The sequence below is a fragment of the Diadema antillarum genome, unplaced genomic scaffold (assembly GCF_040938485.1).
Source record: "Diadema antillarum isolate AM-2024a unplaced genomic scaffold, OU_Dant_1.0 seq00000682_RagTag, whole genome shotgun sequence".
Taxonomy (NCBI): domain Eukaryota; kingdom Metazoa; phylum Echinodermata; class Echinoidea; order Diadematoida; family Diadematidae; genus Diadema; species Diadema antillarum.
The window spans coordinates 1,233,144-1,246,383 of NW_027271587.1; the positions used below are offsets into that span (position 1 = coordinate 1,233,144).

At 38.0% G+C, this 13,240-nt stretch overlaps 1 protein-coding gene across 1 annotated transcript in view; it reads left to right on the forward strand.

Annotated features, from left to right (window-relative positions):
• The window catches only part of LOC139737110 (connector enhancer of kinase suppressor of ras 2-like), a 114,018-nt gene that overhangs the window by 93,887 nt on the left and 6,891 nt on the right, over positions 1 to 13,240 (forward strand). The window contains exons 13-17 of the mRNA XM_071647789.1: positions 29 to 213; positions 5,200 to 5,685; positions 11,014 to 11,033; positions 11,339 to 11,710; positions 12,907 to 13,067. Coding sequence (XP_071503890.1) covers positions 29 to 213; positions 5,200 to 5,685; positions 11,014 to 11,033; positions 11,339 to 11,710; positions 12,907 to 13,067 — 1,224 coding nt within the window. The remainder of the gene's footprint in view (positions 1 to 28; positions 214 to 5,199; positions 5,686 to 11,013; positions 11,034 to 11,338; positions 11,711 to 12,906; positions 13,068 to 13,240) is intronic.

Here is a 13,240-nt window from a genome sequence, read left to right on the forward strand (position 1 = left end):
CGCTCTCTTCTCTGATTGCCCACTACAGTGCCTTCAAGGTGACCCATGAAGGAACTAAGGACATCTTTCTGGCTGGCAGTGATGAGAGGAACATGCGTCACTGGATGGAGAAGCTGCAGTTAGCAACCATCATGCTCCGCAATGATGTTAGCGTCAGGCAGTCCACCCTCATCACAGATGCAGTCATCAGGAGATTGGGCTCTGATGCTCTCAGTAAGACAAAGTTCCTCTTTCTTATGTTGTCATCTGTCTCTTGATTCCACCATCATTGAAAGTTTGTGTATTTTTTAAGTCAGCCATGTCCTTCATGTTTTATCCTGCAGCTGTTGTTCAGGATAAAAGACTGTTTTGAATGTTTAAACTCTGACTGCAACATTATATTCATATGGACATTTTTGTATGTTGGATAAATTTTTTTTATCTTTTGTGTCCTGTGGTATGTACTCAGGTCAGATTAAGTAGCTGGGAGAGAAGAATTTTCATAATTTTTAATTCCCTTTTCATTTTCACATGCTCACATGTGTCTAGAAACTGCGCAGGAATATAGAGTGTGTATCTACTCTTCAGAAATGTCAATAACAGATGAAAAGGATCAATCTGTCGGAGAAGCAGATATCCAAACTTCCCTTGACTAACACAGTGGTAGGAAGGAAACAGAGTGCTTGACTAAATTCAGTTGGTCTGTTCTGTGAGCTGACAGTAATTGACTGTACTGATATAAAGGTGAAGATTGCCATCAAATATTGCATCTGCACTAGACAGGACAGGCAGAGAATAGAGCACTGTGTACATGTCTGATCCCATACTTTATCCAACAGACTTCGGGAATGGGATGGCCGTAACACAGAAACCTGTTCCATCTCAACCTCATGATCTGCTCCCATAAATCTGAGCAGATCAGTTTCAACAGCAGTCAATGAGATAATGAATGACATTAAGTCCATTGCTTGTATTAACCTCTGTCTACTTCTTGTCTAGCTTATCACTGAGGAAATGGTATAAACTAAAATTAAGGAATTCATACATATTCTAATTAAAGCAATTATGAGGTGCTAATTTGGAAAAAGTGACTTACGTGAGATCATATATTTATGATTTCCAGTGATGATGACCTTTTGACATGACTGATATGATTATACTGTGGCTGTTTGGTACTCACAAGCAGAGTTAGGCAAGAACTCTACAAAACTCTTGTGGGAATGGTGTTCTTTACAGGACTCAAATCAATTTTGTGTAGATGGATCCTGAGTTTTTAATTTTTGTGAAGTTAATGAAGCACCTGTTCAAGCCAAATAAAGAATTTTGCTTGAGATTTTTTTTTTTCTGAACAAACAAAGAAAATTACCAATTCTTGCGTTTGTTTGTACAGGAGAGGACAAGAATGGTAATATGTTAACTGTTGCACACTCCGCATTTTGATGGAATTTGGTTTGGAAATCATCATTTTTTTTTCTGCATGTTACTTTAATGCTTGTCATAGGGTATCTCCTTTCATTCCATTGTGGAAGAAATGCCACTTTGATATCTTCTGGTTTATGCTTGAGACTGCACTTGAATTTAGACTCATAGATCATTTCATTACAACCATCTTGATCTGGCTCCATTTTCAGTGGAAAACTGTAGTAATATTTCCTCACTCATCCGGAAAGACGCAGTGAAACCACAAACTTACCAAGAAACATATCCAGTTTATGTTTGGTGACAGCTTTCAGTGTGATATGTGTCATGATGTGTCAGAGTCACTACTCAGCACCTCAGATGGCATGTTTATGATGACATGACTTGTTTTTGTGCTAGTGGCTCGTTGAAACTCGATACTGGAACCACACAAACTGTAGTAAGGTCAGATATAATATCAAATTTGTGTCACTGGTGCTGGCCAAACTAAGGATGTTTAGTGCCAGCTGAATTTAAATGAGTGTAATGTGATATGCTATGTATACAAGTATGTAGGACAGCTTAGCGCTTTCAAAGGGGGAGCATGTACAAACAATGGCAACTGCATTTTTTTCACTCAGTACACATATGAGGTAGCCTTCCTTGCAGTGAAATGCAGCATTAATAGCAGTGGCTTGTGATATAATGGATATTCATCCTATACCAGTAATAATCAGTGCTGTAACAGTAGGTAATGAGGCAGAATTGAAATAAATGATTCATTTCAGAAGAGACCCTCTCCAAAAAATAAGTAAATAAAAATAAAGAGCAAACCTGACCTGTATTGATCTTTAACTTGTCAAGTCAATTGCTGTTGCCTTAATTACTTATTTTTCTTACATGTACAGTATATGTGAACACTTTCACCTCAAATAGAATACCACGGTAAATGACATTAAGTAGCTAAGTTATCATGTTATATGGCAGATGGAATGAAATTGAAATAAATTGAATCCAATTTCTTTTCGTTTAAACCTCATGGAAGTGTATTCAGTGCAAGAACAAAGAACAGAAATGATAGGGAATGGGGGAAGCGTTGAATGTTCAATGGAATTGCTGCTGCATAGATAAATACGTGTGGCACAAAAATGAATTAACTACCAAGTAATAAAAATGGCTTGACAAAACAAACAAGAGAGAAAAGGGAAGTAAAGATGAAAAGAAAGAGGAACCTCTATTGTCAATGCTGGTTGGTCTGAATACTTTTGATTAATTTTCAAACAGTACACATTGTAGATTATTCCACATAAGTTTTAGATAAATGTTTTTTTTTTTTTTTTTGTTTTAGTTTATAGTTTTAGATTAGCTAATGGCTGAATCATATTTGCAGGCACCACAAATACATGTATGTGCCAACTAGGGCCATCTCTTTGAAGGGAGGGAGGGATTTGACTCCATACACCCACTAGTTCCTGGTGCGTATTCACTTCACCTATTTGGAATGCTGGTAGGTAAAGAGTATGGATAGGGGAAGTGTGAATGCTGGCCTTCATGACATAGGAGAATATATTCTAGTTTGAATATCACTGGAGTCAGTACTGCTGTTTTGACTGGTCAGAATGAGTAGTCGTTTGCGAATCAGTTTCTCTCTCTTCCATAGGCGAAAGCACCACGACCATACTGTAGTCAGTAAGTCTTTTTTTGCTCAGAGTTTATCCTTTTTTTATTTGTTTCTTTGTCAATGCCTGCATTCTAAGCTGGTAGTGTATACATCATCATTAATTACTACCACCACTTTTCTGTTCAGTTACTGAAGACTCAAGGGATTATCAGACAATTATTCATCTCTCAACCTGGCATTGGTACAACGTGTGTAGATGACAAGTAATATGAGCATTCCAGTATGCTGTCATTTTACAGTCAGCCCTGACGAGATTGATGTGTGTGCGTGTGTGGTCCTGCTGTGTGGTATCACTGAAGTTTCTGTACAGGAGTACAGAATGCATGTTACTTCTTGTCTATACATGGTATGCGTATTGTCAGCATTAGGCAAGTGTAGACACATCTCTGCTTTCCGCCATAGAACCTGACTGTAGCCGCAGTCACATTGGCAAAAGTTCTCAAAGTTTATCTTCGAGAACTCCTTGCAAAGCTTTCTTGCCTGTTTACACTAGCAGCCAAACTTCTCGAAGTTTCAGTTCTCAAAGTTTGGATCGCTGGTGCGCAGTTGCAACAAAGAAGAAAGTGTGCGCCATCTGACGGCTATTGATTTGACATGTACGTCCCTCCAAGTGTGTACTTTGGAGGCACTACGGCAACAGTCTGTCGGCTGGTCACGTGACAAATTTCATGAGGTTTCAGTTGCGCAAATTCTTAGAAGATTTGTAGGGGTTCTGCATATTTCCTTAGTTGAGTTGGAAATTTTGTGAAAAGTTTCACAGGAAGTTTTTTGCAAAGTTTGCAATCACACTGGCAAAACTTTGAGAGCTTGAACTTCATGAAGTTTTGCTGTTGTGACTGCAGCTTGTGTGTAGTTGCAATTGCATAGTGGCGGTGTAACTGCCATTATAGCCAACTACTGAGCTCTGAGAGTCATTGAGATGCTGTACAATTTTTCATGGTTATTCTGTTTTAGAGGACATCATCAGAATTAGGCACATAGGTGATAAAATTTGACAGCTAATACCTCAGCTTTGTCTTGAAAGACCACAGATCTTTATGTTTTGGTTAAACAGAATTATGGGAACACATCTTTGAATGCTTAATTAATTAAAGATCATCTCAATTTCTGTAACGTCATATGTGACCCTGCACCACAAAACCAACAAAAAGTCACCTGACATGGATTTTCAGTTAAGGGCAGATTCTGGAAGAGCAGACTCTAAGCTTTAAAATGATGTATAACTCAATTCAAATAGACTCCCCTAACCTACCTCAATGCCGGAAAGAAAGCAAACACTCTAGATCTGGAAAAGTGTGAACTGAGGAAAGTGGCTACTGAGGAAAGTGGCTCTGAAGTACATGGTCTATTCATCCAAGCACTTAATCTTTACCAAGCTGTGCTAGCTGTGCCATGAAAGGGACAAAACACAGGATGTAAACCACTGGAGCAACAACAATGAAGGGATTATCAGATTAAGCTGAAATTGAGCATATTCAATTGGCACATTTTGCCCGTGATTAATGCTAACTTTCAAAGCAGTAGTGTCATCCTTTCAAAAGTTATTAGACTTGAAAGTGAAGAGTGTGGAAAGGATTTCAAGATATGAAAAGCGGCCTCTAAGACAAACCTGATCATTCTACTCTTCCCCAAAAAGGATTGTAGAAAAATTGCTGAAAACACACTTTCCCATTCATGTTTTGATACCAAACTAAAGAATAATGTAGAAGAAGGATAGCTCTTTTAGAAAATTTGAAAAACTCAAGATTGACTAGGTTGAACCATTTCACCTTTTTTGAGTCCTCACTTAAAATCTAAGGGTGCGACTTTTTGTTTGTTTTGTGGTGCACGGTCACATATTATGTGTAGCACGTGAATCATCCCTTTGAGAAGTACATTATATGTAAGTGTACTTTCCTCCCAGCTGTGGATGGTCTCTCACCCCACCTAGATATTAGTAAAAGGGCTATGTGACAGAATCAAGTTGTACATGGGCATTGTGTGATAACTCATGATGGACAGTCCAATACCACAACTAGTGAGAGGATGAATGGTTGCATACTCAGTACTACATGGAAGCATAAAGCAGTCACTATCATCGTTAACCTGCCATACCAAACACAAGTTTTGATTTCTATGCAATTTTGTTTTTCTGCCTGCAGAAGAAGCCGATGGTTATGCCAGTGAAAGCACCGATGAAGAGAGTCGCAAGGGAAGCATCGACGTCATTAACGATGGAGGTTCCTCTATCAGTGATACGGACTCCATCTCCCAGGGGGCAGCAGGTCAGACGCCCACACACACACCCAGTACCACACGCAGTGAAGCCGCAGAAGCCCTGGCCAACATTGAAGGTGAAGCAGCAAAGGCCTCAGTCAGGCGTAGGGCCTATTACTTTGTTACCCCAGACTCTTCTAGGGAGTCCAGTCCTGCTGGCAGCCCTGATGTTGTACGGCGGGGGCAGGGCTGCTCTCCAGGGGTCATTATTCACTTTAAGGAGCGCATGAACCGCAAAAAGCAACAACAGATGTATGAGCTGAAGGACTGGGAGAAGGGTGGGGAAGTCCCCTTCTCCTCAGTAGACGGGTCGTGGGAGCAGGAGGGGGAAGAGGCGGATGAGGAAAGTGAGAAGAGACATGACAGGACCGGTAAGAATGATGATTGATCTACATGTTAGACTGAAGGCTGGCTTATAGTACATAGATATAGATCTGGACAGTTTGCAGACAAATTCATTCATACTCATTCATTTTGGCTGAATGAAGGTTGGCTTTCTTCATGAAACAGCCCAACATATTTTCAGCCATTGACATCAGGAAGTTCAAAGACTAGTTTCTAATTGTTTTTGCATTTAGTGAATCTCTGGTGTTTTTGTAAGAGATACATATATGTGATCTACAGTGTTTGAAATTCTATCTATACAAGTGGATCATGAAAGCAGCAAAAATTATGCGCACTTTGGAAAATGTTTTGTATGCTATCAAGTTGATTCAGAAATTTCCACAAATTCATTTGACAGAAAATAGTCAATGAAGTGTGGGCTTTGTAAAGAAGCATTATATTTATGTTACAGTCAGCCTTCAGTGTGGGACCTCATAGTATTCATTATCTCTCCTGTAGCTAGAGAAACTGCCATACTTGATTCATCCCTGCATACCTGTACTCAGCCTAACACATGTCATGCCTCCATGGATTCTCATTGCCTTTCTTACTGTCTGGTTTCAGCTAGCTGCTGAAATGACTGCATTACTAGTACTGCATGATATGACTAAAATTCAGGACAAAATGTGCTCTGAACATTTATGAACAGTGCTTTGCAGTAGAAATTAATTCTTGATATGAACAACAAAAACAGCAAGATTAATTTTGCATGAAAATCCTGTAAAGTTTTGGTAATGTTCTCTGAGGCATTTAAGCTTTCATGAATTACTATTCCTCTGATATTCATTCATGGTATTAAGTGTCCATGTTCTTGGCCCATCTCTCTGTGTCTTTAAACTAAGGATATTTGTCAAACTGCGCAAACAGTGCATATCATTTTGGCTTGGAATAACTGGATACTCTGTAGACAAGGGCTGTGCAATTATTCTGTAAATAATGCCGATGACAGTACATGCACACACACACAAAAAGTGATCATACACAAATGTATACAATGAGCAAACCATTTCATATCTGTTTTGTCCCAAGAGTAATATCAGTAGAGCTTGCAGTTTGCACGACTTATGTGGTCTAGAATGTAAAATTGACTTCTGATGGTGTGCCCAACACAGGTCTCTGTCCAACAAAAGTCCAAAAAAGTCATTATTGCAACATCTAATGCATTTGCTGCTAGCCTGGATGATCACACTATCATCTTGGGTGCGTTTAAGCGCTCTCCTAAAGTGAACTGTAGCATACCATACCTGCATCAGAGGAGCGTTCGAACACTCCTAGAGTGTACTAGTACTGTACGGTACTGAACCGAGTCAAAAGTAGACCACTTCCCGATGTACTGTGCTCCAAAAGGGTACCAAAAGTTCACATGTGAAGAATGTGTGTATTATGCGCATACGCAATAATGCAAAGAGTTCATTCTCTTTGTATGGGACATCTGTTTAGTAGTTCAAGCATGTCAGGTGAATGACCCTCTTGCTACGAAATGTGTGACCCCCTTTAAAAATAACTCATGAATGAGGTACACTTTCTGAACAGAGAGCTCAAATGCTCCAAATCTGGCACAGTTCGATATGGTACACTTTTGTTCAGTTCACTTTGGTTCGCTTTAGCGCGCTTGAGCACACCCCCATAATTACAAGCGTACATCACACATTGCAGAATCTCAAGAAATATGATGGTGAACCTTCACCAGCTTTGTGAAACATTCACCTTCACACAAGATCTTGATATCCACATTCATTTGCTGAATGGCATCAAACATGCAAAAAACAGTTTTAGTCTGGGTAACTTCAACAACAAGGAATCAAAAAGAAAAAAATAGTAGCATTTGGAGAAGACTTGCATTATACATTTACGCCTAACTTGATATGCCAAAAGATGCCAGTAAATACGTCTCCATACAAAGGTACCTGGCAGCCACACGCCTAGCTCACTTTGGTTCTATTGTAACAAGCTTTATGTTCATGCATTACATGTACCACAAATCAATCCCAATATTCCTGTTTTCACCATGATGCTATATCATCCTGAATGTGTAGATCAAAAGCTTCTATATTGTTATATAATGCTGCAAAAAGTAATATTTCAGCTTGCTTTTAGACAACTGCTTCACAAAAAGAGTATCATCCTTTCAGCATGTATCAAGCGTGATAGCTGTAGTATCTTAGAAGAAAATGTATCATACCCCAGAGGGCTCTGTATTCTCTGAGAGTAGTAAAACAAAAGCAACAGATGAATCAAATTTTGAGAAGAATAAGGACACATACATAGAAAGGCAGTGTGTATGATGGAATGTCACACTTTGTGGGAGTCAATGGGTATCTTTTTTCCCATCATACAATTGTAATGCCATAAATGTAATTCTATTGAGTTTCAAGTATCAATAAAGTTTTTTTTTTTTTTGATTTGTTAAAGAACATATTTCTTTATGACGAAGACAGTAGACGTAGATTCTTAGTCACAAATTTAAGCAAAAAAGAAAAAGGGTGAAGTAATGGTCCTGTGACCCAGGTAATGAGGTTTTGTAGCATGTATTGTAGGGTCCTACTGAGAAGAGGGCTCATTCTACCCTGTTTCACAACTTTCATGTCCTGCCTCTGGAACATATTTTCCATGCAGCGAAGTAGAGCCTTTTATTTGAAAGCCAAATGGAAAGTCATCGGACTTAGACATCTGTAATAAGGGAAGCATTGCTCGCTTGTAATTTGAACTGAAGTGTAAAGCAGTTTGTTTTGGTTCTTGGAAGTTGTTTACAGAAGAAACTTGATGGAGAGCTGAAGCTTTACCTATACACTTATTACCATTTTCTGAGTATGGGCACATGCAAAATGTTTATCTTGTCATCCATAGAATTCATGGTTTCATGTATTCACTTGCAATGAAAAATTGTTTTTCATTGATATACTAAATGTATAGCCATATGCTACCCATCTGCATGGCATGTAGAGCCAAAATTGTGTTTTCCGTGTAAAGCCATTTTACTCTTGTCATGTAGTTTCAGAATGCATGTAGATGGACCTGCATGTTCAAAATTTCAGTCATGCATTGCTTGTATGTGATGCTGTTATTGATGGGATTTTCGCATGGGTTAGGGAAAATCTTTTATCAATGCTGTTTACCTCTATTAAAGCACAAGGTTTTGGTAATCTTGGCATCAAAGCAAAATGCTTGTATGATTTTTCCCTGATCATTATTAGCATAGACAGGAAAAAAACAAAAGATTTGTTTTAATACTTTGATATAATCATACAGATAGATTTATTCATTCAAATACGTATCATAGCTTGCTTCATCTGCATATAATGCAAAGCCAAAGTATTCCTAGGTCCATCACTCTTTTTGTTTGTCATTTTATCATTCAGAGAAAGGAAAAATGAATATACACTGTAGTGCCGTTTGGTCATCGAGAAATAGTGCCCTGTATAAAGTTGTTAATCTTGTGCTTTCAGCTAGAGCACTCAACTGAGTGTTATCTTTCATGACACATTCAGAAGGCTACTGCAAGTCAGTTTGTTCAGTGGACCTTTTGCTCACCATGGCATGGCAGTCACACTCAAAAGCTTTAAATTGTGTTCTGCAAATCCTGTATAATACTGACCAGCAGGTCGTATGGACAATATGCACATTCTGTGACACATTGTGAAGTGTTGTCTTTTTCTTTTTTTGATTGCAGTCATTTTCATCCTTCAAATTGCCCGAATTAATTTCACTCTCCTAAAAACAAAAAAGAAGATTAAAAAAAAATTACAAAATGGCAAATGGATACATACATTAAAACTGTATGTTTTGGCAAAAAAGTTCCTTTTTAAAGTGTTGCATGCATTTTGAAAAGAATGAATGCATTTGTAAGGGATACTGTGCATTCATTTTATATTCATATGTTGGTTTATATTCTGTTTTTAATCCTTGCATCATTCCATGCATGACTCCTATGCAGAGATTTTGGTTTACTATGGTCTCAAATACAGTTGATCAATCCTCATTCTGTTGTGTTTGTCAATGTCTTCCAAACTGTGATGAGACATTATGGAAATAACATCCCTTGTTTTAGTTAGAGTGGTAAACAATGACTGACTGTGTCTCAAATCCAGGTAAGCCTTTCAGAATTTCTTCCCAAGTCTCCTTTCCCATCTGCTGTCCTCTTCCACACACCAGTGATGGTTTCGTGATGATATCATATGGGAATGTAGTCAGAAACCAGCAATATCTTTGACAAACATGTTTATGAAGCCTGTTACACTATATAGAGCACACATACTGTCTTTTAAGTTTATTATTGCCATATTCAGCAAATGCCAGGCTGGTTTGGAGAAGTATAACAGAAAAAAAAAATACTATTCTCATGTAGCTGACTAATATGAAAATAGAGTAAAATCGTGTAGACCTCCCAAATTCATGTTGACCTGTGGTAAAGGATATTACCGTACCACTGCAGTCAAGAAGAGTGGTATTCTCTGCTGAGATGTGGTGTAATAAGATCTCACACTGTGTGGTGGGAGTATTTCTTGATTCTATAGCATTTAAAGCTGAGGTGGGCAGTGACCAGTGGACGCTGAGGTAGGCAGTGACCACTGGATGATGGTGATTCAGCTGACCATGAAGCCAGTGCTGGTCCACATTGAAATTGTCACTGTCTGTTCCTCTGCATTTTTCTCTATTCTGTTTGTATCCCTGCCTCTATACATAAACCTTCTCTTTAATACTTCTTTCTTTTCATTGCTTGGTACAATTTGTATTTCCCTTCTATATGTCAGTATCATTATTCTCAAGCATTATGTAATATTGGCAATGCAAAGTTTGTGCTGGTATGTCAGTCCTGGGATCTCTGTCTTATATAGAATATCAATTTGTAATTTCATTGTAAATGTATGGTATGCAAGATGAAGATTATTGGTGGAAATTAACACTTCAATCCCTTGAAGTCTCCTCTTGAGTATGCTTAGAACTATTTGCCAATCAATTTCATTTTCTTTGAAGCTGTTACTCATGTGTTTTGATAGGCATTTGGTGTTGGATTTCATGTCTAACGCACCATTTCAAACTTTTGTGTCATACATTGTAGCTGTAGTATGGTTGTGTGTTGTGAGTTTTGTATAATACACTAAACTATTGGTGAAAGGGTATCCATGAGATAATTACATGACTAGAATTATATCTCAGTCATCCAATTATTTAAAGAGAGAATGAGTTGCCAAGTTCATCTTGTAGATAAAAGGAATCATCACTTGAGTGCTCACTGATACAAGAGTTAAAATCGTTCATAATATGAACACAATACATTGCACCTGTTGATGTTTTCCATTCTTTTGGTGATAAAGGAGGTGCAATTGTGTCAGAGGTTATGATCAATGGAGCATGATGTAATATATCAAACTTGTATGGATGTAAAGAAGCACATTTAACCACTCTGCATAATATGAATATTTATATATTTTTTTAAAGTTTAAATAGGACAAATTCACCCAATTCTGTCACTTGTGGAAGTATTGCCATATGGATGTTGCTTCAATGCCCAAATCTGTGGTTTATATTCAATGCATTTCTTTCACTTCATAGCTGGAGCACTGAAATTATAAGCAAGGGTGTAAAATGATATGTAAGATTTTGACCAATATGATGTTATTCAGGACCAGCTATGAATAGAAGTCTATGTCACAGTGGACCTTAATGGGCTGTCAGTACATTGTATATTATGTGCCTTCAAAAGCATTACATACACATCATTCTAAAAGTAGTCAGCCCTTTGTGAACAAGTCTAGAGTATATTCCAAATTGGCTACTCTGTCTCTATGCATTTCAATTAAAGTTACATCTCTACTTTACTCGACAGAAACAAATACTGACGACCTTGTGAAAGAGTGGAAGAAAATCAACAATGTGACGGTAGATGTTCTCAACCGAGGGACCAGTTTTAGGGCCAAGAGGAAGGAGAGACCAAGCATCAAGATCACCAAAAAGATGTCTCCAAAAGAGGAGAAGAGTTACGAGAAGAACATGCTGCTTCGAAAACTTAAGGTGAGCAGGTGCTGTTTGCCTTTGATCATGCCTTTTTTTTCCTTTTCTTTTTTTTTTTTGACACAGGCACAAATATGCATGCACACACATTGTATTCAATATACAGATGATGATTAAGGTGTGCCTGTTTACTTGGCAACAGTAGCAGCAATAGTTCAATGGTTTATCAAATGCATTCAGTCTACAAATCATAGTTCCAAAGTCAAGTGACAGTAGAAAGGAATGAAAGTGATTATCAATCTGTTATCATAACAACAGTATAATAAGGAACAGATAGTCAAATGGTGTAAGTTCTGATTCATCCATGTAACATTCAATAAAGGTACAAAATTAAATCAATTCATCTGGACTTACTGTTTTAATTAATAATAATGTCGGTAGTGCGTCTGCCCTGATTGGCAGCGACGCCTTCCTGCCATCAAATAAGACGAGCTGATGAAGCGTCCAGGATCGGACATGAAATCGTTCTCGGAATTAAAACAGTAAGTCCAGATGAATTGATTTAATCTTGTACCTTTAAGGAACAGATAGGTTTTCTCTTAAACAAGATAATATGGTCACTAAGAAAACATAATTTTAAAGCATTTATTAAACAGAGTACCAATTAAGTTACGACATGTCTCTATTCTCCTAATAATTATGCTATGGAGCAATGTTTGATTTGAGATATCTGTTCAAAGTCCAATTCCTTCAATATTCCCCACCACACATTATTATTATTCCCAAGTAGAATGAACACCAATGCGTTGTACATTTTCAGTCACAAATTCAAATGAATGGCAAGCCAAGGAGTCCTGGTCAGTAGGAAGTGAAATGAATGATAAAGAAGATGTCACTGAAGGTGTGTGAAAAAGGAAAGGGTAGAAAATGGATCTGAGGAGGAGGAGATAAATGATTATAAGAATTAGTCCTGGATGTTTTACAGAATACAGGCTCTAACTACAGAAATTTATATAAATAGGTATTGATATACCTATTTATACTTCATTAATGCAAATGCATTTATGAGTTGTGACAAAAGTGAAAAGTAGACTGAAGAATCACATAGTTGAGTATTCTGAGAATGTGATACTGAGACCTAAATATATTTTCATCGCATCATTGTCATTCTGCTGATTGTTAGTATTGGCCTGATTTTGACTCTGTCCATAGTAAAGAGCTAAAAATGAAAAGAAAAGGTGTGTTCTCCTTGGCAGGCAAAGCAAGCTGAGCTGGACAGTGTGGAGAGACTCTTGAAGGGTGCCACAATGGTAACCTCCGAGGTTCTACAGGAATGGAAGGAGCAGAATGAAGACCTCCTGAGGTCCATTAATGGTACTACCAAGGACCACATCAGCAGTGACTCCGACCCAGAGAGGTGAGGGCAATTAAGCTGGTGGAGAACCTGATCATGGCATGTGTTTTGGACAGAGCTGATACATTTAATACAACTGGCCTCCTGTCTCTTTAATGCATACTAATGTTAACAACTACACTTGAATCTCAAGTGTGTGTAACACAGAGAAAGTAAAACAAACGGTTAAATGGCAG